Source organism: Castor canadensis, chromosome 16, assembly GCF_047511655.1.
Source record: "Castor canadensis chromosome 16, mCasCan1.hap1v2, whole genome shotgun sequence".
In the NCBI taxonomy this organism is placed as follows: domain Eukaryota; kingdom Metazoa; phylum Chordata; class Mammalia; order Rodentia; family Castoridae; genus Castor; species Castor canadensis.
Window position 1 is genome coordinate 11981401 of NC_133401.1, and position 22484 is coordinate 12003884.

The following is a 22484-nucleotide window of genomic DNA, read 5'->3' on the forward strand; positions in this document are numbered from 1 at the left end:
CCATCACTCACCCTTGGGGGCCACACACCCCCAGCAGCACAGCACTAAACACCAAGTCAGCGGGCCCCTGCCCATCCTCAGGACACCACCATGCAACGGATGCCAAACTTTCCTTGGAAGTTGCTGGGCACCTCCCGGGGGATGGGGGCAGGGCCGGGCTGTTCCCGGCCCTCCCCCCAGCTCTGGGCTCCTTGGATTTGGCACTGCTGGCCTGGCACAGCAGGAGCCCCTCAGCTGGCTCTGCTCCTCCGCAGCCGCCCTCCCGGCTTTGCTCTGGCTCTGCTGCCTCCTTCTCTCCCTCCCAGACTTTGGCCACCCTTACTCCGCCCCTGCCTCCGCCCACCGGGGCCGGAGACTAGGGGGCCACCTGGACTGCAAGGGGTTAACTCCAAGAGGAGAAGACCAGTCCGATCTTAAAGGAGCCTAGAAGGGAGGCTGGGAAGGGGGAAGGGGACCCTGGTGGTTGTGCCCCAATCCTGGGTCCAGGAGGCAGGAGGCTGTGTGCCTGTCTGTCAGCTCTGGGCGCTGTCCCTCTGGGCTCCCTCTGGGTCTGGTAAACATTCTTGCAGAACTCCACTCCCCACAGCCTGTGACGCCCCCCTCTCTGCCTCCACCCCCAGACCAGCCTCAGCCAGGCCTCCTTCGCCCTCCACTCCCCCTCACACTCAGGCTCATAGCTCCCTAGACAAGGACACACACACACACACACACACACACACACACACACAGAGTCAGAGAGTCAGAGGCTGGGACAGGCAGAGACACGCTGGGGCACACTGCCCACGGACTACCCTCCGACAAGCCAGGTCAGGAACTCACCTCCTGGGGAAATCTCAGAAATGGAAGGTAGCGGCTAGGTGGGCATCTTTGGAGGAGGGGCACTCATATGGGGGTAGACGGATGCTCAGATACACCAAAGTGCACTTGGACCAGAAGCAGGAAAGCAGTGTATCCACAAGTCTGGGTATCCTCAGATTCTAATTAGAATCCCAGCTCTACTTGTAAAGATGTGAGGGTGGCCAAGTTCCTGGCCTCTGGGTGTTCATCTGTGAGATGGGGATAAAGACCACCCTGTGAAGCAGTGTAGCAGGCTAGTGGGAGGATGATCTAGGTCAAAGTGCATCCAGTTCCTTGCACGTGGCGACCACAGCTGACAAGGTACTGGGGACTTTTGGCATCTCGTCTCTGTCTGTCTGCACTTGGCGCTGCTCCCTCCCTCTGGCTGGGACTATGTGGTCAGGCCCTTGCAGATCTGGGGCTTGTAGACTGTATCCCTGTGTTTGGCACAGGGGGTTTCTGTGTGGGTGTCTGTGCAGGAGACGTCTAGGGGTCTCCTGCTTTCTCTCTGTTCCCTGCCTGACTCCAGTAGTGCCTACAAGTTAACTGAACACAGAATCTCTGCCTCCATTTTGTATCTGTCTCCTTTTACTCTGAGTCTGTCTTCCCTGCGATCACATCACAATCCAGGAAGGACAGGAGTGATGGATAACATCTCGACAAGAGTTGAAATATCCCCCAAGGAAAGGAACAACAGAGCCTCCAGCTCCTCTCAAGTGATGACAGTGATAACAATTTCTCACCCCTAGCTGAACTAGAATGGAGATACTGATCAACCTGACCACACTTTACTCTCCCTCTGCCTCAATTCTTCCTCTATTTAAACCTAAAACTCAGGTCTGTACCCTAAAGATGGGCCTCTTCCCACAGTGTGTTAGTTTCAGGCTGCCTAATAAACCTCCTTTCTCTACCCTTCACCATGTTTCTTTCTCTCTCTCTCTCTCTCTCTCTCTCTCTCTCTCTCCTTCTCTGTACTGTTTGAATTCAGGGCCTTATGCTTACTAGGCAGGCGCTCTACCACTTGAGCCACTCTACCAGTCCTTTTTTTTGTGTTGGGTATTTTTTGAGATAGGGTCTCACAAACTATTTGCCTGGGCTGGCTTCCAACTGTGATCCTCCTGATCTCTGCCTCCAGAGTAGCTAGGATTACAAGTGTGAGCCACTGGTGCCCCGGCTTCACCATGTCATTTTATTTGGCATATTGGGGTGAGTGGCCAGGCCTGACATGTGGAGCCCCAGGAGTTTGGCCTTTCTTTGTCCTAGAGCTCCTGGTTACAGTGTGGGTTTTAGTATCTCTACAGCTGCCCATCATGTCCATCTGGCCTCCTGATGTCTCTTCTCTCTGTCCTGTTGTCTACACTGTCTCCTCTCTGCCATCTCCACTTACCCTCCCTCCACTCCATCTCCTGTCTAGCAGCCAGAGGGAGGTTTCTGAGACCCAAATCTGATGCTGCCTCTCTTCTTCTTAGCCATGGCTCCCCACTGCCCTTGGGTGAGTTCTTCCCTTCCCAGTTAGCCTCTGTCACATTCGTGTCCCATTTCAATGATGGCGCAGCATTCAACAGACCACCAAGCCTGAGTCTTGGGGGTCCTCCAGGATACCCCACCCTATTGTTGGTTATCATGTTCCATGGAGGATTCACTTTCAGAAACCTTCCTCCCTCCCTTCCCTTGTTACTCCCCTATAACCTTGCCCTGGTCCAGACCCGGCACTGCTGACCTGGACCCCAGCTTAGGGCCTCCTGCTTGCACAGCAGGCCTTCAACCGGTCACCCACCCAGTCAGAGTTTTTCCCAATCTCAAACCAAACCCTTCCTTCCTCCCTCCCTTCTTCTCTCCCTCCTTCCTTCCTTCCTCCCTCTCTCTCTTTCCCTCTTTTTCTCTCTTTCCTTGCTACTTTTTCTTTTCTTTCCTTCTTTTTTCTTTTTTTCTGGTGCTGGGGACCAACTCAGATCCTTTAGCATGCTGGGTATGTACTCTACCACCAAAGTACGTCCCCAAACCCCATCCTAAACCTTTCAGAAAACAAACAAAAAAAGTCTTTATCAAGGCCTACAAGGGCCCCTTATGTCTCTCTCTTTAGGCATTTTTCTCTTTCTCACCCAAAGAGACTTCTCATGGGCCCGAGACCCCTCCTGTAGCCCTTTGTCCCCAACTCCCATCTGTATCGCCCCTCTCTGTTGCATCACTTCCTCGCCCCTTCCAGTTAACCCAGCCTCCTCCCATGCCGTCCTTTTCTTTGGCAACACTTTGCATGGGTTACTATTATAAGATTTATTGGCATAATCATGTATGTCATATCTCTCTCCTCCTCCCTCTGGTGTATGGGTTCCAGGAAGGCATATCTTGGTATATCTTGGCCACTGTTGCATTCCCACTGCCCTGTAAAACACCTGCCTTCCAGGGGATAAGGAATAATTGTGACATTTTTGGGGTACAAAGTTCTGACCCTTTAAATAGATACATTGGGGGACTCTACCCACGAAAATCTCAGTGGACCCAGGAGGATGCATGGCTAACTTGAACCTGTGAAGTCATTCGTGCAAGAACTGTTTGCTAAGCACCTACAATGTATCTGCAATTTACCTTGAAGTGCATTTTTGTTTGTATCTTTTTCTTTCTTTTTTTTTTTTGTGGGACTGGGATTTGAACTCAGGGCTTCACACTTATAAGGTAGGCACTCTACCACTTGAGCCACTCCTCCAGCCCATTTTGTTCTGGTTATTTTGGAGATGGGGGGGGGGGTCTTGCAAACTATTTGCCCAGGCTGGCCTCGAACCCTGATCCTCCCAATCTCAGCCTTCCAAGTGACTGGGATTATAGGTGTGAGCCCCCAGCCCCTGGCTTTGAAATGCATTTTTACAAATGAGGACAGATGAATAGAAATGTCCCTTGTTCAAGGGCCAGGAGCTTCTACAGGGAGCAAGACCAGTCTGTGTCCTCATGGAGCTATGGGGGAGAGAAACAACAATCACAAAAATATTTACCAGGATGCAAGATGGGTCTTGAGGAAAAAATAAAGTAGGGGTGGGAACAGCAAGGAATAGAAGTGCTATTTCAGATAGAGTAGTTAGGGAAGTCCTCTCCAAGGTTATGATTGAGGTCTGAAGGAAATTGGCAAGTAAGCCACATGGGAGAAAACACTTCAGGCTGAGGGAACAGCTTGTGCAAAGGCCCAGAGGCAGGCATGAGCCAGGCATGAGATTTTGGGAGGCCCATTTGTGACGGGAATGAATGGAGGCAGGGTAGGGGTGGGTAATTAGGGCCAGGCTTAGGGAAGACTATGAGCTAGTGGTAGGCCTTGAGCAGGAGAGATAGGTTTTGATCAGGTTTTATTCATTGACTGATAAATAAAAATCTTATTTTTGGTGCTGGGATTGAACCCAGAGGCTTGTGCATGCTAGGCAAGTGCTCTATTACTGAGTCCCACCCCCAAGCTGTTTGTTTTGTTTTTCTTTTTCTTTTCTTTCTTGGCAGTACTGCAGGTTGAACTCAGAATCCTGAGCTTGCTAGGCAGCACTCAGCCATTTGAGCTAGCCCTATATGCTTTTGGTTATTTTTGGCATATGGTCTCCTGGTTTTCTCCAGGCTGACCTGGATCACGATCTTTCTATTTATGCTTCCTAAATAGCTGGATGACAGGTGTGCACTAACCAGCTATTGGTTGAGATGGAGTCTTGAACCTTTAGCCTCCTGATTTCTGCCTCCTGAGAAGCTGGTATTACAGGTATGAGCCATCATGCCTGGCCAGCCCTTGATTTTTTGAGACAGGATCTCACTATGTAGCCCAGTCTGGCTTTGAACTCGAGATTCCCCTGCTTCATCCTCCCAAGTGTTGGGATTACAGGCATGTACCACCATGCCCAGCTGATAAACTCATTTATCAATAAATAAATGGAACCCAGGCCTTACATATGTGAGGCAAGTGCTCCACTCTGAACTACAGCCCCAGTCCTTTGATCTGGTTTTCGGGAGACTTCCTAACAGAGGCCTCAGGATTTGGACACATGGGATATTAGTTTTTGCCATGAAAGGAGCACAGTACCTCAAGTGAGGAGCTCTTGCCAGAATGAGTCTGAATCTGGTTTAATATCCAGTTTACAGAAGATTCTAGGAGTAGGAAAATATATTGAATCTCCACAAAGATTCCATCAGTCAAACCCAGAACATGAACAATTATACAGGGCAAATGGCCCAATTTAGTTTAAAAATAAATGGCACACATAGGGAGGGGCTGGGTGCCTGTGGCTCATGCCTATCATCCTAGCTACTCAGGAGGCAGAGATCAGGAGGATTGCTATTCAAAGCCATCCCAGGCAAATAGTTTGTGAGACCCTATCTCTATAAAACCTTTACAAAAAAGGGCTGGTGGAGTTCAAACCCCAGTAACACACACACACACACAAGGTGGGTATGGTTATAGATTTTAAAAGATGTATGTGATCTCATGTGAACAAATCTACTATGAAATACACTTACCAGACAGCCAGGGAAATATGAAGTGATGTAATCACTTGATGTGATGAATGTGCAAATGAATATTGCAATTTTGATTTTTAAAAATTTATTTTTGGCAGTATTGGGGTTAGGGCCTCATGCTTGCTAGGCAGGCACTCTACTGCTTGAGACACTCCACCATCCCTGTTTTGCAGTGGGTTTTTTTTTTTTTTTTTCAAGATAGGATCTCTCAAACTATTTGCCCAGGGCTGGCTTCAAACTGTGATCCTCCTGATCTCTGCCTCCTGAGTAGCTAGGATTATAGGCATGCCTGATTGACTTTTTATTTTTGGCGGTACTTTGATTTGAACTCAGGGCCTTCTCAATCATTTGAGTCATGCCCCCAGCCCTTTTTGCTTTTGTTTATTTTTCAGATAGGGTCTCTTACTTTTTGCCTGGGGATGGTCTTGGACCATGATTCTACTACCTATACTTCCTGAGAAGCTGGGATTACAGATGTGCACCACTATGCCCAGCCCTTGACTTTCTAAAAGTAAACTTTCGGGCTGGGGTCTATCTCAATGGTAGAGTATGCTTAGCAGACATGAAACCCTGGGGTCCATCCCCAGCACCAAAAAAGAAAAAGAACAGGCATCAAGGCGGGAGTTATTGAGTGGGTAGATTTTTGGGGGGGGCATGATGAAAGTTTTAGGTAGACAATGGTGGTGGTCATACAACATTTTGAATGTATTTACTGCCATGCAACTGCACTTACAGCTAAAATGATGTCACTCACCACACACACAAACCTGTCCTAAAACCATACTAAGTATTTTTACTTTGGGGTTCAATAATTCTCTATTGTTGAAGCCATTTGAATATATATATATATATATATATATATATATATTTTTTTTTTTTTTGGCTATACTGGGGTTTGAACTCAGGGCTTCACGTTTGCTTACCACTTGAGCCACTCCACCAGCCCTGAGTCCATATTTTTTACTTGCTACTGAAACCATCTTAATGTCAACTTTTACATTGATGCTGTGTATCAATACTTATTTAATTTCTTTGAGACAAGGTCTCACCATGAAGTCCAGGCTGGCCTCAAACTCAAGATCCTTTTGTCTCTCTGCCTCAGAGTGCTGGGATTACAGGTATGCACCACTATGTCTGGCTTTCTACGCCTCTTCAAATAAGTAAGTTTGCTGGTATTTCTGATTCTAGATTTCCCTGAATGTGGATTTGGAGTGAAAAGGAAAACCATTAAACAAATCTCATTCCTTTTCACCTCACTTGAAGTATAAAAATTACAATATTTTGGGTGCTGGTGGCTCACACCTGTAATCCTAGCTACTTGGGAGGCTGAGATGGGGAGGATCATGGTTTAAGACCAGCCTGGGCAAATAGTTCACGAGGTCTCATTTCCAAAATAACCAGAGCAAAATGGATTGGAGGTGTGGCTTGGGTGGTAGAGCACCTGCTTTGCAAGTGTGAAGCCCCGAGTTCAAACTCCAGTCCCAACCCTCCCACCCCTGTGCACAAAAAAATGAAATACAAAAATTTAGCATGTTTTGGCTCCCATTCCAGAGTTTTTCACTTTTTCTTTTGTGGTGCTGGGAATGGAACCCACCTCACATGGGCATAGGTGAGCTCTCTACCACTGAGTTACATCCCCAGCCCACACTTTCCTTATTTCTTTGAAATTTAGTAAGGCTTTAAGATGGTAAATCCTCAGACAAGGTGTGAGCAGTAGGAAGTGGCAGTTAGGATCTGATGTCACTCTCATCTACTCTCTAGAACTTACGCCAATAAAGTGCTATCATAGAAAAATTTAAAAAAAGAAACATTGACTGGGTATGGTAGCGAATGCCTGTAATCCCAATACTCAGAAGGCAGAGACAGGAGGATTGAGAGTCTCAGTCTAGCCTGGATTACATAGTGAGACCCTCTCTCTCTCAAAAAAGGGAAATGTTAATTAATGATACACAGATTGGAGTTTTTAGAAGATAATTTGATGCTTGCAATTTACTTGACTAAAACAAAAAAAAACTGAGCTAGGTAGAAATGTCATAGAACAATGTAGCAAAAGGTCTGTGGGAGAATCCAGGACAAGGAGTGGGCATTCCCTGAATAATTGCCCCAACTCTGCTGCCTGTGTGAAAATGGCCATAAGAAAGAGTTGGGCGCCAGTGTCTCATGCTAGTAATCAATCCTAGCTACCTGGGAGGCTGAGATCAGGATAACTGTGGTTCCAGACCAGTCTGGGCAAATAGTTCAAGAGACACCCCCCCCCGCCCCCCCACCCACACTGCCCATCTCCAAAATAACCAGAGCAAAATGAACTGGAGGTGTGGTTCAGAGCAGTAGAGCACCTGCTTTGCAAGTGCAAAGTCCTGAGTTCAAGCCCTAGTCCCACAAAAACAAAAATATAAAGATGCCTTTTCTTTCCTTGTGAAGGGAAGGCAGCAGGCAAAGGCTAGTGGAAGAGGCCAGAGTCGGGAGGAGGGTCTCTGTGTGCTCTTAGTATCTGCTTTCAGATGTGGGGAATTCCCAGGGTCCCAGTCTGTTGGCTTCAGGTTACCTCCGGGGGGCCCCCCACCCAGGCCAGCCCCAGCCCTTCCCTCCCCCCTCAGCTACACATCTGGTACTGAAGTCAACAGCCAGGGTGGGTGGTAACCAACCATGTTTTTCAGCTCCCGCCTGGCCTCAGGGGAGGGGTGGACTCCCCTATCCCCACCTCTTACTCACTATGACAGACATGGTCACACAGGCACACAAGGCCGCCCTGCCCTGGGCGAGACCAGGGGCCAGGAACAAACTTTTATTGCAAAACAGGGACCTTTAAGTCACAGGAGGTCAGATCGGGTCTCTTCCCTGATACTGGAGGTTGGAACCTAGCTGCTACTTGGTCACAGCCCCTTCCACGGGGTCTAAAGGGGACTCTGATGTATGCTAAGGGCCATGGGTCAGCATGTATGTGTGTGTGTGGGGAACAGGGGCCCTATCAACATGGTTATGTAAGCAGGGATAGGTGTTCCTGTGGTCTGAGAGTCTGTGTGAAGCTGGGTGTGGTGGCACAGGAAGCTGAGGCAGAAAGGATTGCAAGTTCAAGACCAGCCTGGGCTACATAGCTAGACTGTCTCAGAACAAAACAAAACAAAACCACACACCAAGGTTTGTGTGTGCAATTGCAGGCCTGGAAGTATTATCTTTGGGAAATTCGTTTAAGAGGGTGCTTGACAGACAAAGGGACAGAGGAGGCTGGGGACTGTGCCTCTGTGGCAGTGATGTCCCTTGGTGGGAAGCTCCTTGGGGGAGCTGGCTGTGTGAATTAGTGGTCTGGGGCATTGGATGACAGTGCTTAGGTACATGGATGGTGGTGAGGTCATGCACGGGAGTAGACAAGGATGCCTCCATGTGTCATGACTTTAGTGGGAGCATGCTGTTCTCAGGCATCCAGAGATGGAGGCTGAGTGACATGGATGAACATGATGAGCTGTTTGTGTGGTTGTGAGTGGTACCTGGACTCCTGCAAATGGCTTGTGAGCACAGGGAACTGTGTGGTGTAGTTTGGCGGTGGATTATCTGGGCATACACTTGTGATTCCAGACAGAGTACATTTATACTGTAGGAAGGTTATGCAGCTGCGTGTGGTGGTGTACGCCTGTAATCTCAGGGAGATTGAGTTTGGGGAGAGTGAGCTTGGGTACATACAGATACCCTGTCTCAAACAAAATAAAACAACAATAACCCAACAGCTTGTGCATCAGTTGTCTTGTGGTGGCATATGGTGTGTGGCTGTGGATGCTGACAGCTGTGCCAGTCAAATGTCTGTGTGACAAACTCTACAAAACAGCTGCAGGTACATGAATGTGGCCCTTGAGGCTGGAAGAATCATTCCAGGCTGACTGCCACCTCCCCAAGCACCCGCATTCATCAGGTCTGCACAGTGGGGTGGAGGTCAGCTGGCTGGACCTGCAGCTGGAAGGCTGGAGGGATGTTGAAAAGACCACTGACAGCTGGGTGGAGGCTCAGAGCATCTGGTGGGCACGGGCTCTCCAAGGAGAAGGCCTGCAGGATGGCAGTGAAGAAGAGGAAGAGCTCCGCTCGCACCAGGCCCTCTCCAAGGCAGACGCGCTTACCTGGCAAGAAGGAGACAGACTGAGCCAGCCACCCCAGGCCTACAGCGGGAGCCACCTGTGTGTCCTGGGGTGTGGGGAGCATGCCTGCAGCTGGCACCCACAGCCAGTGTTAGCCAGGGTCCACTAGTCACACCGGAGGCCTGGCAGATACCTAAGGAGAAGGGCAGGAACGCCTCATGTTTCCTGAGCCTTTCATCAGCATCCAGGAAGCGGTCTGGGTCGAATTCCTCTGGCTGCTTGAAGACTTCAGGGTCATGCAGGACAGAGCCCAGGAGAGGGAAGATCTCGGTGCCCTGTGGGGACATAATGATAACTGCAAATCCTTTGCTACCTCAGACTACTTGGTGCTGAGTATGGAATACAAGTCTGGAGTACCAGGGACACCAGTTTATAAAATCCAACAAAGAGTTCAGTGTTTGCTATGGGTGTTCACATATATTACCTCATCTGGAACAGGTACCTGTAGTACACATACGTGCATGCTCTCTCTCTCTCTCTTTCTCTCTCTCTCTCCTTGAATCTTTTCAACAATCCTAAGAAGCTTGGGAGACAGGTATGAAATTTAGAGTTCCCATTTTAAAGATGGGGAAGCCAGGCCCGGTGGTGCACATCTGTAATTCCAGTCCTCAGGAGTCTGAGGCAGGAGGCCAGTCTGGGCTACATAGTGAGACCCTGTCTCAAAAAAGATGGGGAAACTGAGGTCCCCAACTTAAGCAGTTGTGCACCACAACTATTCCAAGAGCTTGGCAATTTTGAACTGTTTCTGTGATTTGGCTGTGGCTGTCTTAAGCCACTTCTCTGTGGAATCTCAGAGTCCAGCTTTTTGCAGCTGTGGTCTTTGAAGTGGTGAAGGCAAGGGTGGATGGGAAGAGCTGTCTGTGAAGACACCCTTCCTGCCCAGGTTTGGGAAGAGTAGCCGTCATTTGGGACAGATTGGAGTTCCCATATTCTTGGAGTTGCGTGGTACAGGATGAGGGGTGAGACTGGCTAATAGGATCTGAGTTGGGAGGATGAGGAGGCTCCAGGAAAAGACAGGGCCAGACCGCTGCTGTTAAAATAAGAGAAAAACCAGATACTGGTGGTTGGAGCATAGGTTTTGGGTTCAAATCACGCTTGTAGGCTAGGTGGCCTTGGGAAATCTAACCTTGCAAGCTCTCAGTTTCTTCATCTGTGAAATGGGCACAATGATTGTATAGGGATGAAAAGAGATAATACACAGGGAAAAGAGAATAATGCACAGGGCAGGTCCTCCAGGATGGACATCTCTGATTTTCGTTATCGTTACATTGCTGATGTACACAGAACGCTCCCACCAAGCGCTGACTTGGTGTTTCACAAGCACTGTCTTCCAACTCCAAGTCAATACTATTATTGTTCCCGGTTTAGAAGAGGGGTGTATTGAGTCTTGGAGGATGAAGTGTTTTGCTCAAGGTCCCAGCTAGGAAACAACAGAGCTGGACTTTAACTTCTAACAGACATGGATTTGATTGCAGAATGAAGTAGAGGAGGGCGGGGGTGTGGGGGGGTGGGGTGTGTGTGTGTGTGGGGGCAGGGGGAACCATCCACTTGCACTAAGCTGCTCCAGGATTTGGGATATATCGCCCCCTGGTGGTTGTGGGCCTGAATTGCTCTCCAGAGAAGTAGGGACCTAGACAGGTGGGGAGGAAAATACAGGGAGGGAGAGAGGAAAAGGGAGAGGGAGAGGGAGTCTCTGTGTCTGCAGCAGGGGGTGACAGACAGAAAGGCAGACAAACACACATTAAGATCAAGAAGAAGTCAGAGATACCAACTGGCCTAGCAAGTGACTCAGGCTTGGAGGCAGAGACAGCCTCTGGGCCCTAGTAGTCCACACACCCACCTGGGGCAGGGTGTACCCTCGGAAGCAAGTGGTCCTAGTGAGGACACGGGGCATCCCCATGGGCACCAGTGCGAGCAGCCGCTGTGTCTCATGCAGAACGGCGTCGGTGTAAGGGAGGCGGGCACGGTCCCCCAGGCTTGGTGACCGGCCAGCCAGCTCCCTTGTCAGCTCCTCCTGCACACGCTCTGCAATCGAGAGGAGGGCTGGATGTCAGTCCAGAGTGGGGTGGAGCTCTGTGATTTTCCTCTCAGAAGCTCCATCTTCTTGGATAGCAGTAGTTTGGGGTGAGGCTGCTAGAGAGGAGGGGCAACCTTGCCTTTGCTGAGTCTGGGGTGCACACACCTGTGTGCTGGGTACTCTATTTATCCTCTGGCAATTCTCCTAGCAAGGCTGGGAAGTTATTTCCTTGTTGAGAAAACTGAGGCCTAAGTCACTTACCTGAAGTCACAGCTGATTCCACAAATACCACCAAATCTCAGCCTCCCTCACTGGCCTGAATGCATTTAACCCAGCGGCAGACCTGGAAACACTGGAGTTGACTGGGGCTCCATCTCAGCCCTGTCTATATGACTCACACACCCTCCCTTATCATACAGTTCTGGGCATTGGTTCTGGCCTGTGCTCTGATGACCGCCCCCCCCCCCCCCCGTTTTTTTTGAGACAGAATCTTGCTATGTAGACCAGGCTGGCTTCAAACTTGTGATCCTTTCCCTCGACCACCCAAGTGCACCACCACATCTTGGTTGATGACTTCATTTATTTATTTTTTGGTGGGACTGGGGTTTGAACTCAGGGCTTCGTACTTGCAAAGCAGGTGCTCTGCCTTTTGAGTCACACCTCCAGTCTGTTTTGCTTTGATTATTTTGGAGATGGAGACTCGAGAAGTATTTGCCCAGATTGGCCTCAAACCAAGATCCTCATGATCTCAGCCTCCCAAGTAGCTAGAATTACAGCTTGACTGATTCTAATTTTTCCCTTTTTTATTTTGCAGTATTGGGGTTTGAATTCAGGGCCTACACCTTGAGCCACTCCACCAGCTCTTTTTTGTGAAGGGTTTTTTTTGAGATAGGATCTTGGGAACTATTTGCCTGGGCTGGCTTCACACCATGATTTTCCTGATCTCTGTCTTCTGAATGCTAGGATTACAGGCATGCATCACTGGTGCCCGGCACTGGTTTATGGGAAAGGGATAGCAGCTGCTTCTTTTTCTTTTCTTTCTTATTTTGGTGGCACTGTGGTGTGAACTCAGGGTCTCACGCTTGCTAGGCAGGCACTCAACTACTTGAGTCACTCTGCCAGCCCTATTTGGTGATGGGTTTTTCAAGATAGGGTCTTGAGAACTATTTGCCTGGGCTGGCTTCAAACTGTGATCTTCCTGATTGCTGTCTCCTGAGTAGGTAGGGTTATAGGCGTGAGCTACTTGCGCTCAGCTCTTTTCTGACAGAGTCTTACTATGTAGCCCAAGTTGGGTTTCAAACTTGCTTCCCTGGTTGCTGGGATTACAGGTATGAGCCACCATGCCTGGCTATAATTCACTTCTTCAGTACAGCTCAAAAACGTACATTTGAGGAACTCCAGTGGTACAATTGATTAGTGCATGGTACTTCTATAAAAATGCAGATTTGATCCTGCCCGCTCCCAATCAAGGTTGTTCCATGGCTTCCATGGCTGAGGATAAGGCACACAATATACTACCCAGGTGACAAGGCCCTGCAGACATCTCCCACCTTGCCTCTCGCTGGACCTCATATTGCAACCAGGAGCCCCTTAGCCTCTTGTGGCTGACACCGTGAGTGCTGTGCTGTCCCTAGGCTATGGCTCAGCCTGCTGGCTCCACTTGCGCATTCTGCCTGCTCAAACCCTCACTCTGTTCCCAGGGCCTGGCTGGTGGAAAAAGCTCTTACTTTGGACCTGAGGATATTTCAGCAGGAGTAGGAGGGCATAGCGGATGGTGGCGCTGATGGTCACTGTCCCAGCAAACAGCAGATAAGTGACCGTCATTAGCAGGTTCTTCTCAGTGAATTCTGTGTTTGGGTCTTGTTCCTCCTGAGAAAAACCAGGCAGAGGATTCAGAGAACACAGGCTGTGGGATGTAGAAGTCCAGGGGTACAGCACAGAAAATTAAAGGTCTGTCAAGGAGTTTAAATAAATGTTGGGGAAATGTTGCAAAGTGAGCTCCTGATGTAAGTTCACTCTAGTTGAAAAGTTTTAAAAAATGAAAGAGAATGGCTTTTATCAAAATCACAGAAAATAAGCTGAATGTGGTGGTACATTCCTATAATCCCAGCACTCTAGGAGGCAGAGGCAGGGATTATGAGTTTGAGGCCAGCCTTGGCTACATAGTGAGACCCTGTCTCAAAACAAAACACACAAAACAACACTAACACAATAAAGCACAGAAAACAGTTGGCAAAGAAGTAGAGAAACCACAACGCTTTTATACCATGGATGGAACTGTAAAATGATATAACTGCCATGGAAACAGTATGGAAGTGGTTGTGGATGTAGCACAGGGGTAGAGTGCCTGCCCTGCATGTAGAAGGTCCTGGGTTCAATTCCCCAGCACTGCAAACAGACAAACAAAACCAGTACGGCAGTTCTTCAAAAAATTAAAAATATAATTACCACATGGTTCAGCAGTTCATTCGGCACACCCAGACGAATTTAAAGCAGGAACACAAAAGATACTTTATCCTCATGTTCATTACAGAATTACTCACAGTGGCCAAGAGGTAGAAGCAACCCTTGTGTCCACTGATGGATGAATGGATACACAGAACGTGATACACACCAGGCTGGTGGAGAGGTTCAAGTGATTGAGTGCCTGCCTAGCAAGCACAAAGTCCTGAGCTCAAACCCAGTACCGCCAACAAAGGGAAGAATGTGGCATGCAAATACCACAGAATACTATTCAGGCTTCAAAAAGGAAATCCTACCACGTGCTACAACATGGATGAGCGTTGAGGACGTTATGCTAAGTGAAAGAAGCCAGTCACAAAAGCACAATATAATACTGTACATGATTCTACTTATATGAGGTACCTAGCATAGTCAATTCAAAGTGACAGAGAGGAGAAAGGTGGCTGCCAAGGGCTGGGGAGAGGTAGAAATGGGGAGTTATGTAGTGGGAACCAAGACTCAGTTTTGCAAGATAAAGAGTGCAGGTGCTAGTAGCTCCGCCTATAATCTTAGCTACTAAGGAGGCTGAGATCAGGAGGATTGCAGTTCAAGGCTAGTCTAGGCAAACAGTTCTCAAGAGCCCATCTCCAAAATAACCAGAGCAAAATGGACAGGAGGCATGGCTCAAGCAGTAGAGTGCCTGCTTTGCAAGTGTAAAGTCCTGAGTTCAAACTCCAGTCCCACCAAAAATAAATAAATAAATAAAAAGTTTCGGAGACTGGTTATAGAACAGGTGAATAAGCTTAACACTACTGAGCTGTATGCTTAAAAATGGCAAAGATGGTAATTTTGTGTGTATTTAATTACAATTAAAATTTTATGGGATTGGGATTATAGCTCAGTAGTAGAGCGTGAGCTCAGCATTCATGAGGCTCTGAGTTTGATCCACAAAAAAGAAAGTTTTTAAAAAAATGGCTTTTCCTCTTTGGTGCTAGGCATTCAACCTAGGACTCCAAACATACTAGGCACTCTATCACTGGGCTGTACCCCTACCCTAAAAGATTTTTTTTTAAAATGAAGTGAGGTCTGGAGGTGTGGCTCAAGCAGTCTAGTGAATGCCTAACAAGTGCAAAGCCCTGAGTTCGAACCCCAGTACTACAAAAAAAAAGTGAGCTGGGCATGGTGGTACACATCTGTAATCCCAGTTTTTTGGCCAGGAGTGGGAGACAGAAGGATCAAGGTTTGAGGCCAGTCTAAGCAAAAGTTATTAAAACCCTATCTCAAAACCAAGCCAGGTATGGTGGCATATGATTATAATCCCACAATCCCATCTACTCAGGATGCAGAAGATCAAGATTCGAATCCAGCAAGGGCAAAGTTAGTGGGAGATCTTATTGGAAAAATAAACTAAAAACAGAAAAGGACTGGGGACATGACTCCCAAGTGGTACAGCACTTGCCTAGTAAGCATTAGGCTCTGAGTTTAATTCCCAGTAACTTCCCTTTTCCCCGAAAGTGAAAAGAAATGGGAGCTGGGTGAGGTGATGCACACCAGTTATCCAGTGTCCAGGAAGCTGAGGCAAGAGGACCTTGAGTTCAAGGAGAGCCTAGGCTACATAGTAAGAGGAAGAAAGGAAGGAAGGAGACAGGCCACAGGGTGGATGTGGCCCTGAATATCCCTTATAATTATCCTTTATAATTTCAAAGTTTGTACAATTCAAAACTAGTGTTGTCCTAGGAGTCACATTAATTCTATTTTTTACTTTTTGGTGGTCCTGGAATTTGAACTCAGGGCCTTGAGCTTGCCTGGTGTTTGCTTATCACTTAAGCCACACCCCAGCCTGTTTTTCCAGGCTTAGGCTGACCTGGAACTCACTATGTACTTAGCCCAGGTTGGTCTCAATCCTCCTGAGTGCTGGGATTACAGATGTGGGTACCACACCTGACTCTAATTTTCTCATGAAATAATAAATCATTCTCATATAATTCATAAAATAGACTCAGTAATAAAAATTTAAATTACAAGGTTTCATAATTAAACGATTGTAATTCACATACTGTGTGGATGGGTGAGCATGCAGTGGAGTGAAGCAATCATGAGAACTGTTGGTATAGGACACTGGGCCCAGACTGAATACAGGGCTGAGGGAGGAGAGGAGGAGACATGCAAGGAAGAAAGTGTGTACTCAAAAGCACTCCTTGAGGGGAGTAGGGGAAAGCTGTGAGAACAATGCACTGAAAGAGACAGACAGACAGGAGGGCAGATAGAGAGAAGCTGTGCACACAGATGTACAGACATACACATGCAGACATGCAGATACAAAAAGAGACCCAGTTGAGATTCCCAGGAGGTGACAGCCAGGCCACCAGCCCCATTCAAGAGGCTGCACTCTTCCCTGCCCTTCCCCAACTCTCCCCACCTGTGCCATCTTCAGCAGGAAGGCGTCAACAACATCACGTGCAGGACCTGAGGTGTCCAGGCCTTCCCGGTGCCGCTGGACCTGCTGGATGGCGAAGGTAGCCAGGGTGCCCAGGTGGCGTTGGAGCTGGGTGTGGGGCCCCGGGAGGGGCTGCAGGAGTCGGGAGAACATCTCGTAGGTCTGTGCAGGAGGACAGCTGGTTCTCAGGGGGTTTGGTGGGAACCTTTAGGGAAGGTGGTTGGAGAGGGGTCCCAACCACTTACCTGGCCCCACGGGGAGCTGATCCCTAGCAGGGTACCACTTGCTGCTTGGACCACAGCCTGGAACTCCTTATCCTCATAGGGGAAGCGGAGGCCAAAGATGAGGGAACAGACGACATTGGAGGTAGCCTGGGCCAGCAGCAGGGAGGGGTCAAATGGACGTCCTGAGGGGCATGGAGAACAGGGAGGAGGGCTTGCTCATGGTAGGCTGACCCATAGATGTAGAGTGAACAACGGATCCCACCAGAGACAGAAAGGCATGAAGAGACACATAGACTGACAGATGGTGCAGGTGAACAGACAAGAATATAGGGAGAGGAAGGTAGACAGGGAGAAAGATGGAAAACAGACACAGACAGGGAGAGACAGACTGACAGGGTCAGACAAACAAAGAAAAGGAGAAAAAGGAAAGCAGGAGAAAGAGAAAGAGAGATGGAGACCCAGAAAGAATGAGGTCACAGAACCAGGGACACAAGAGAGAACAGTTGTAACATACTCAGGGGACAGCAGGACAGAGACAGAGGGTGGAGGTAAATAGAGTCCCCAATCCCATCCTACAGCCCAAGGCTCCCTTCTTGCATATGGGATGCTCTTCTCCTGCTGACCTTCTGTCTTCTGGAACGCCTCCACCACACACTGGACCTCCGCCTGGATCAGCTCCTCGCCTTCTCGCTTCCCCATACCCCCGTCCCGCAGAGCAAGCATGGTGAATTTCCTCAGCTGCCTCCATCGCTCCCCATTGGCAAAGAAGACCCCTGTGTGGAAGGCTAGACTCAAGAAGGGACTGGTCCCTGCCTTTCAGTGAGCCACCCCCAAGGACCCTGTCCTGAGTCCACACCACCACCGTGGAATGAGGACTCAGTAGGTGCTCAATAAGTGCATAATTAAGCTGGACACTGATGGCTCACGCCTGTAATCCTATCTACTTGGGAAGCAAAGATCAAGAGGATGGAAGTTCCAGGCCAGCCCAGGCAAATAGTTTAAGAGACCCTATCTTGAAAATACTCAACACAAAAAATGGCTGGTGGAGTGTCTTGCAGAGCACCTGCCTAACAAGCGTGAGGCTCTGAGTTCAAACCCCAGTGTGGGGGTGATCCAGGTTTCTTCTGTCCTGTGATTAACCACCCACCCACCTTTGTATTCCCAGCTCTTTTTCCTAACATCTGCCCATCCAAGCATTTATGGAGCACCACAGGGTCCCCCGGCCCACAGTTGGGAGGCTGAACAGAGAGTGAGGAAGATGGAACTTCACTGTCTTCTTCCTGTACCCGAAGATACTGCCTCTGGTTCTCCACAGATTGCCCCCTCTGAGTTCAATGTGCCCACCTGTAGTGGCCTCCAACTTGGTGTCTCTCCTCTTCCCGTCTCAGCCCACCATCCATCCCAGGCCTATGGCCAGAGCCTGGGCCTCCCCTTCTTGTCTCTCCCAACTATCCCTTCCTCCCCATCCCATGGTCTGACCCTGTGGAGCTGGTCCCCTCCCTGAGTCACCAGCCTTCAATTCTGCCCCCTCCACAGCAACTTTCTAACTCTGCCACAGCTCATCCCGCTTAGAATCCACAGCTTCCAGGAAAACCAGAAGTCTGTCTGCTCTGGTGTGACTCACAGGCCCTGCCTGATCAGGGTCCCACTGACTTTTAGTTTTATTAATCATCCACTAGGACTTTTCTCACTTCCTCAAAAAGGGTCAAGACCATGGCTGGTGGAGTTGCTCAAGCGGTAGAGTGCCTGCCTAGCAAGTGTGAAGCTGAGTTGAAACCCCAGGGCCATCAAAGAAAAAGGGTCAAGACCTAAGACCTCACCCCTTTCTACTACCTTGGCCTCTGCTGGTCCCTCTGCCTCCATCACCCTCATACCCCCCTGCCCTGGGCTATGATGAATTAATTCCATTCATCCCTCCTGTCTCAGCTCAGATGTCACCTCCTCTAAGAAGCCTTCCATGAAGCCCTCTACCTTGTCCCCATTACAGGTCTCCTGTGTCTTGCTCTCAAAGCTGTATCTCTCACTCTAGCATTCTATTTCCTCTTTCATCCCCCACAGCAAGCAGACAGTACATGTGTGTCTGTCACCCCTGTGTCTCCAGTACCCAGTTACAGGGCGAGGCGTAGTGAGGTTGTGAGTTGAATGGATGAATACTTCTCCCACTTCCATGCTTTTATACATGCAGGTATTTCTACCTGGAACACCCTCTCTCTCTCTCTCTCTGGAAGACATTCTCTCTTCAAAGCAAACTTTCTGGATGTCTCCCAGCAAACAAGCTTGTCTGGCATCTTCTCTGGATTCCTATAGTCCCAGGACATGGGATGGAGAGGGGGCAGCCTGTGCCTTCCATCTGGCCAACCCCTCTGAGCTGTCACTGTCTGGTTTCCCCATTAGCCTGGGTACTCTAGGGGAACCAGACAGCAGCTGTCTTAGTCACTTGCCAGAGAGCAAGCAAAGAATGTACCATCTGCTTTCTGGGTTTGGTTTGTTTGTTTGTTTGTTTGTGTGGTGTTGGGTATTAGACTCAAAGGTTCCTGCACACCAGGCATGGTTTCTGTTATAACACAGAGAATGGTTTCTATGTTCTTTTTCTTTTCCTTTTTTGGTGGTTGATACTGGGGTTTGAACTCAGGGCTTCTGGCTTACTAGGCAGGCACTCTACTCCTTAAGTCACTCCACCAGCATGGTTTCTGTGGTTTAGTGCTTGCCTGTCAATTCCCAGAGCTGGAATCTGGATCAGTGATTGTTATCACTATTACAACTTAGTGAGTGCTTTCTTTGCACAAGGCCCAGTCCCCACTCAATCCTGAGTAAAACCCTACCTGACAGGCACAATTCTCACTTCATTTTATAGATAAGAAAACAAAGGCATTAAGCCACTTGCAAAAATCATATACATACCTGGAAGGAGGGGCAGGCCCAGCAGCCCCCCACCTGCACTTGGGACTCACCGTGGCCATCAAAAGTCTGGTCCAGCGTGGCCAACTTTCCCCGCCCGCTGAATTCCTCTGCATGACCTCCCAAGGCCTCCTGTACAGCCTCATGTCCAACCAGGACCACCACACGCCGCCAGGGACCCAGGTGCACGGTGAACACAGGCCCGTACTTCTTACTCAGCTAGGGGCAGGGAGTGGGCCAGTGATGGGACACCGGGCACTTGCTGCCAGCCAAGCTCTCTCCGCACCATCTGGTCTGGCTTTCGCTCCCTGTAACAGGAACCCGTCCGCCCCCCCCACACCCCATCCCCAACAGGAGAAATTGGCCCTTTGGGAGGTTCAGTTCTCTTTTTGTACCAGGCTTCCAGTCCCCCATTCCCATACTTCTGCCAGGCCCTAACCTCTGTCTCTGGGACAATCCAAAACCAGCTTTGGTCTGGAATAATTCCTCACTCCTGCCCCAATGCCAAACACCCCTTTCATCCTTGGCTAAACCCTCAGATCCTGCAGCTGAACATCTGCCTCTTCTTTTCCCAGATGCCCCAACTCTTTTTTTTTTTTTTTTTCAGTACTGAGGAATGAACCTAGGGCCTCGCACTTGCTGTACCACTTGCTCTACAGCCCCCAGTCCCACCCATCCCTTTTCTATGTCCTTAAGGCCCCACATGATCTTTTTGAATGGGGAACCTGTTTCTACCCCTGCCTGGCAGTTTCAGACTTACTTCCCCCCTCTGCAGCTAGCCAGGTCCCAGGAACTCCCAGATCATTTCAAGCTGAGTTACGCCCATCCTCCTACTCTGGGAGACTCAGAAGGCAGATTCCTTCAGCCCAGAGCCCCCCTCCTCCCAGGTGTAACCCTTTCACCCCTCTCAGCCTCCTCATCTCCTTCCTCTCCTCCTGGGCCAAGATCTGGAGGCTACACTGCTACCACCAGCTCCTCTTTGCCTTGGGGGCTACAGTCTCTTAGTTTTGGTGCCTATTCACCACCTTCCCAGCTTTCTGTGGGCCCCTCTCCCTGGGACCCCTAGCCCTCTGGGTCCTGCTTCCCGATTCTCACCTGCTCTTCAGGACGCCGTGGGCTCCGCCTCTCCCAACTCCGGTCCTTAGCTCTGGATACCTTGTCCAGGGCACCCCTCCCTTTGTTAGCCCTGCACGACCTGCTCCTGTCCCCCAGCCCAGGGCACCTGTAGTGTTTTTGCCCTGGGACCCCTGCACCTGCCTTTTTCCTAGGATACCCTAGGGCCCCTCTGCCCTGGTACTCAGGGGGTCCCCCGCCTGTAGCTAGGGCGCCCCCGATGGCTACTCACCCGCATGAGTCCGGCGTACAGAGCCCCAGGACGGAGCTGCAGCAAGTTCCCCAGCAGCGGCAGTGGCAGGGGCCCCGGGGGCAGGTGGCCATGGACCCGGGTCCCGGGCAGCGCCAGCGTCAGCAGCAGTAGCAGCAGCAGCAGCAGCAGAGCCCAGGTGCCGGCCGCCTCCATCTCGGCAGGTCGACTCCTTCCCCTCCTCCCAGACGCTCCAGGGGGGCGGGGGGGGGCTGGGCCAGTTAGGGGCGGGCACCCGGTGGCTCCCTCCCAAGGAAATCAGGAGGAGGGGGGCGGGGCGGCTAGCCTATCCCCAACCCCCAGTCCCCCACCACCCCGCCTATGGCAGGCTTTCTCACCGCTGCGGGATTTCTCCCTGGCCAATACCTGCCTGATGTTGGGGACACACGCACGAGCAGATCTCCCAGGTCACCCAGGTTTTCCCGGGGTTCTGGGTTCTGGGTTCGGGGGGCGGGGGGGGGGCGGAGACAGCGCCTTGGGCCCCAGGTAGGGAGTAATAGGCAAACAAGAAGCTAGGAGTCAGAGACTTTGTCAGCCTGCAGCGGCCACACCTCGCGCTGGGCGGTGACCCCGCGCTGCCCTCCTCCTTTGCTATCTCCCTGGTTTGTTATTGGGGTGTGCGTGCGTGCTTGCGTGCGTGTGTGCATGAGCGGTGTCTTTGAGCCTCTGTCCTCCCGCGTCTTATCTCCATGAACCTGGGGGAGGAACTTCACCTTTAACCACAAAGAATGTGAGATCGAGAGGTAAATGGCTTGGCTCTAGGTCACAAGGATAAGTGGTAGACCTAGGATCTAGACCCAGGCCAGACTGATCGCGTGAATGATTGGTTAATTGATTGATTGATGGATCGATCCACTTTCACTTAGAGGTTAAGAACTTGGTGGCTGGAGCCAGACTTCTTGAATTCACAGCCTGGCTTCTCTGTCCCTGTTAACCCTTTTGTGCAATGAAAGGGAAATTTTCAGTATTTAATGGGAACCCATTTGCATGCAATTTAAAACAGGATCAGGTGCATGCATAACAAGTATTAAATAAATGTTAGCTAATCTTTCTCTAATCAATTGTTATTGAAGTCTAACTGTAAGGAAGACTTTGGTCTACACTTGAGAGAACTCTTGTTTTTTTGGTGGTATCAGGGTTTGAACTCAGGGCTTTGTGCTTGCTAGGCAGGCACTCTACGGCTTGACCCACTCCACCAGCCGCTGATGCAGTTCTGAGCAATGGGGAGAAGGGCTGTGCTCTTCCTCAACTCATATTCATAGGCAAATGAAATTGAAATTAGATAACCAGTAAGTGCAAAGGCTTCCTGGGAAGGGGATGGCTTGAGGAAGAAGACAGCAGGTCCAAACAGGAATTATGGTTGGTTTGGTTCACTGCTGTATCCCTAGCATCTGTGCAGTGCTCAGCACATAGTGCATGCTCAATAAATATGTGTTGCCTCAAAGGATTAATGTAGGAGATAGGGGCTATCTTGAAGGGTAAAACGTTGCATTTTGTTATTATTCTTTTTTGGTGGCACTGGGGATTGAATTCAGAGCCTTGAACTTGCAAAGCAGGTGCTCTACCACTTGAGCCATGCCCCAAGCCCTAAGACTGCATTTTGGAAAAGCCTTTGCATTTTATTTTCAATGCAAAGGGAAGCAGTTTGGAGGGGTTCCAGCTG

At 49.7% G+C, this 22484-nt stretch overlaps 2 protein-coding genes and 1 long non-coding RNA gene across 8 annotated transcripts in view; 1 reads left to right on the forward strand and 2 right to left on the reverse strand.

Moving 5' to 3' along the window:
• Positions 1–562, reverse strand: part of Axl (AXL receptor tyrosine kinase) — a 32097-nt gene extending 31535 nt beyond the window's left edge. For 2 of the 4 annotated variants that reach the window (XM_020162550.2, XM_020162549.2), the window contains exon 1: positions 12–559. In XM_020162550.2, the coding sequence (XP_020018139.1) occupies positions 12–75 (64 nt within the window). In that variant the 5' untranslated portion in view covers positions 76–559. Of the gene's footprint in view, positions 1–11 lie in introns of all 4 variants that reach the window. The other 2 variants (XM_020162548.2, XM_020162547.2) reach the window with 2 other exon arrangements.
• A 168-nt stretch (positions 563–730) lies between these two features.
• The window catches only part of LOC141418224 (uncharacterized), a 52943-nt gene continuing 31189 nt past the window's right edge, over positions 731–22484 (forward strand). Inside the window, exon 1 of one of the 2 annotated variants that reach the window (XR_012442910.1) lies at positions 731–806. This is a non-coding gene — a long non-coding RNA (uncharacterized lncRNA). Of the gene's footprint in view, positions 807–21129; positions 21229–22484 lie in introns of those variants that run through there. The other variant, XR_012442909.1, reaches the window with a different exon arrangement.
• Positions 8060–21301, reverse strand: Cyp2s1 (cytochrome P450 family 2 subfamily S member 1). 2 transcript variants are annotated; one of them, XM_074058839.1, is made up of 9 exons: positions 20804–21301; positions 19512–19677; positions 17184–17333; positions 16582–16742; positions 16319–16498; positions 13185–13326; positions 11281–11465; positions 9574–9715; positions 8060–9351 (listed from the first exon to the last, which is right to left on the reverse strand). In XM_074058839.1, exons 1-9 carry the CDS (start codon positions 20975–20977, stop codon positions 9242–9244), a joined length of 1410 nt encoding a protein of 469 aa, XP_073914940.1. In that variant the 5' UTR covers positions 20978–21301; the 3' UTR covers positions 8060–9241. The 2 variants fall into 2 exon arrangements, with proteins under 2 accessions (XP_073914940.1, XP_020018132.2); XM_020162543.2 differs by having other exon boundaries at positions 8060–9422; positions 20804–21299.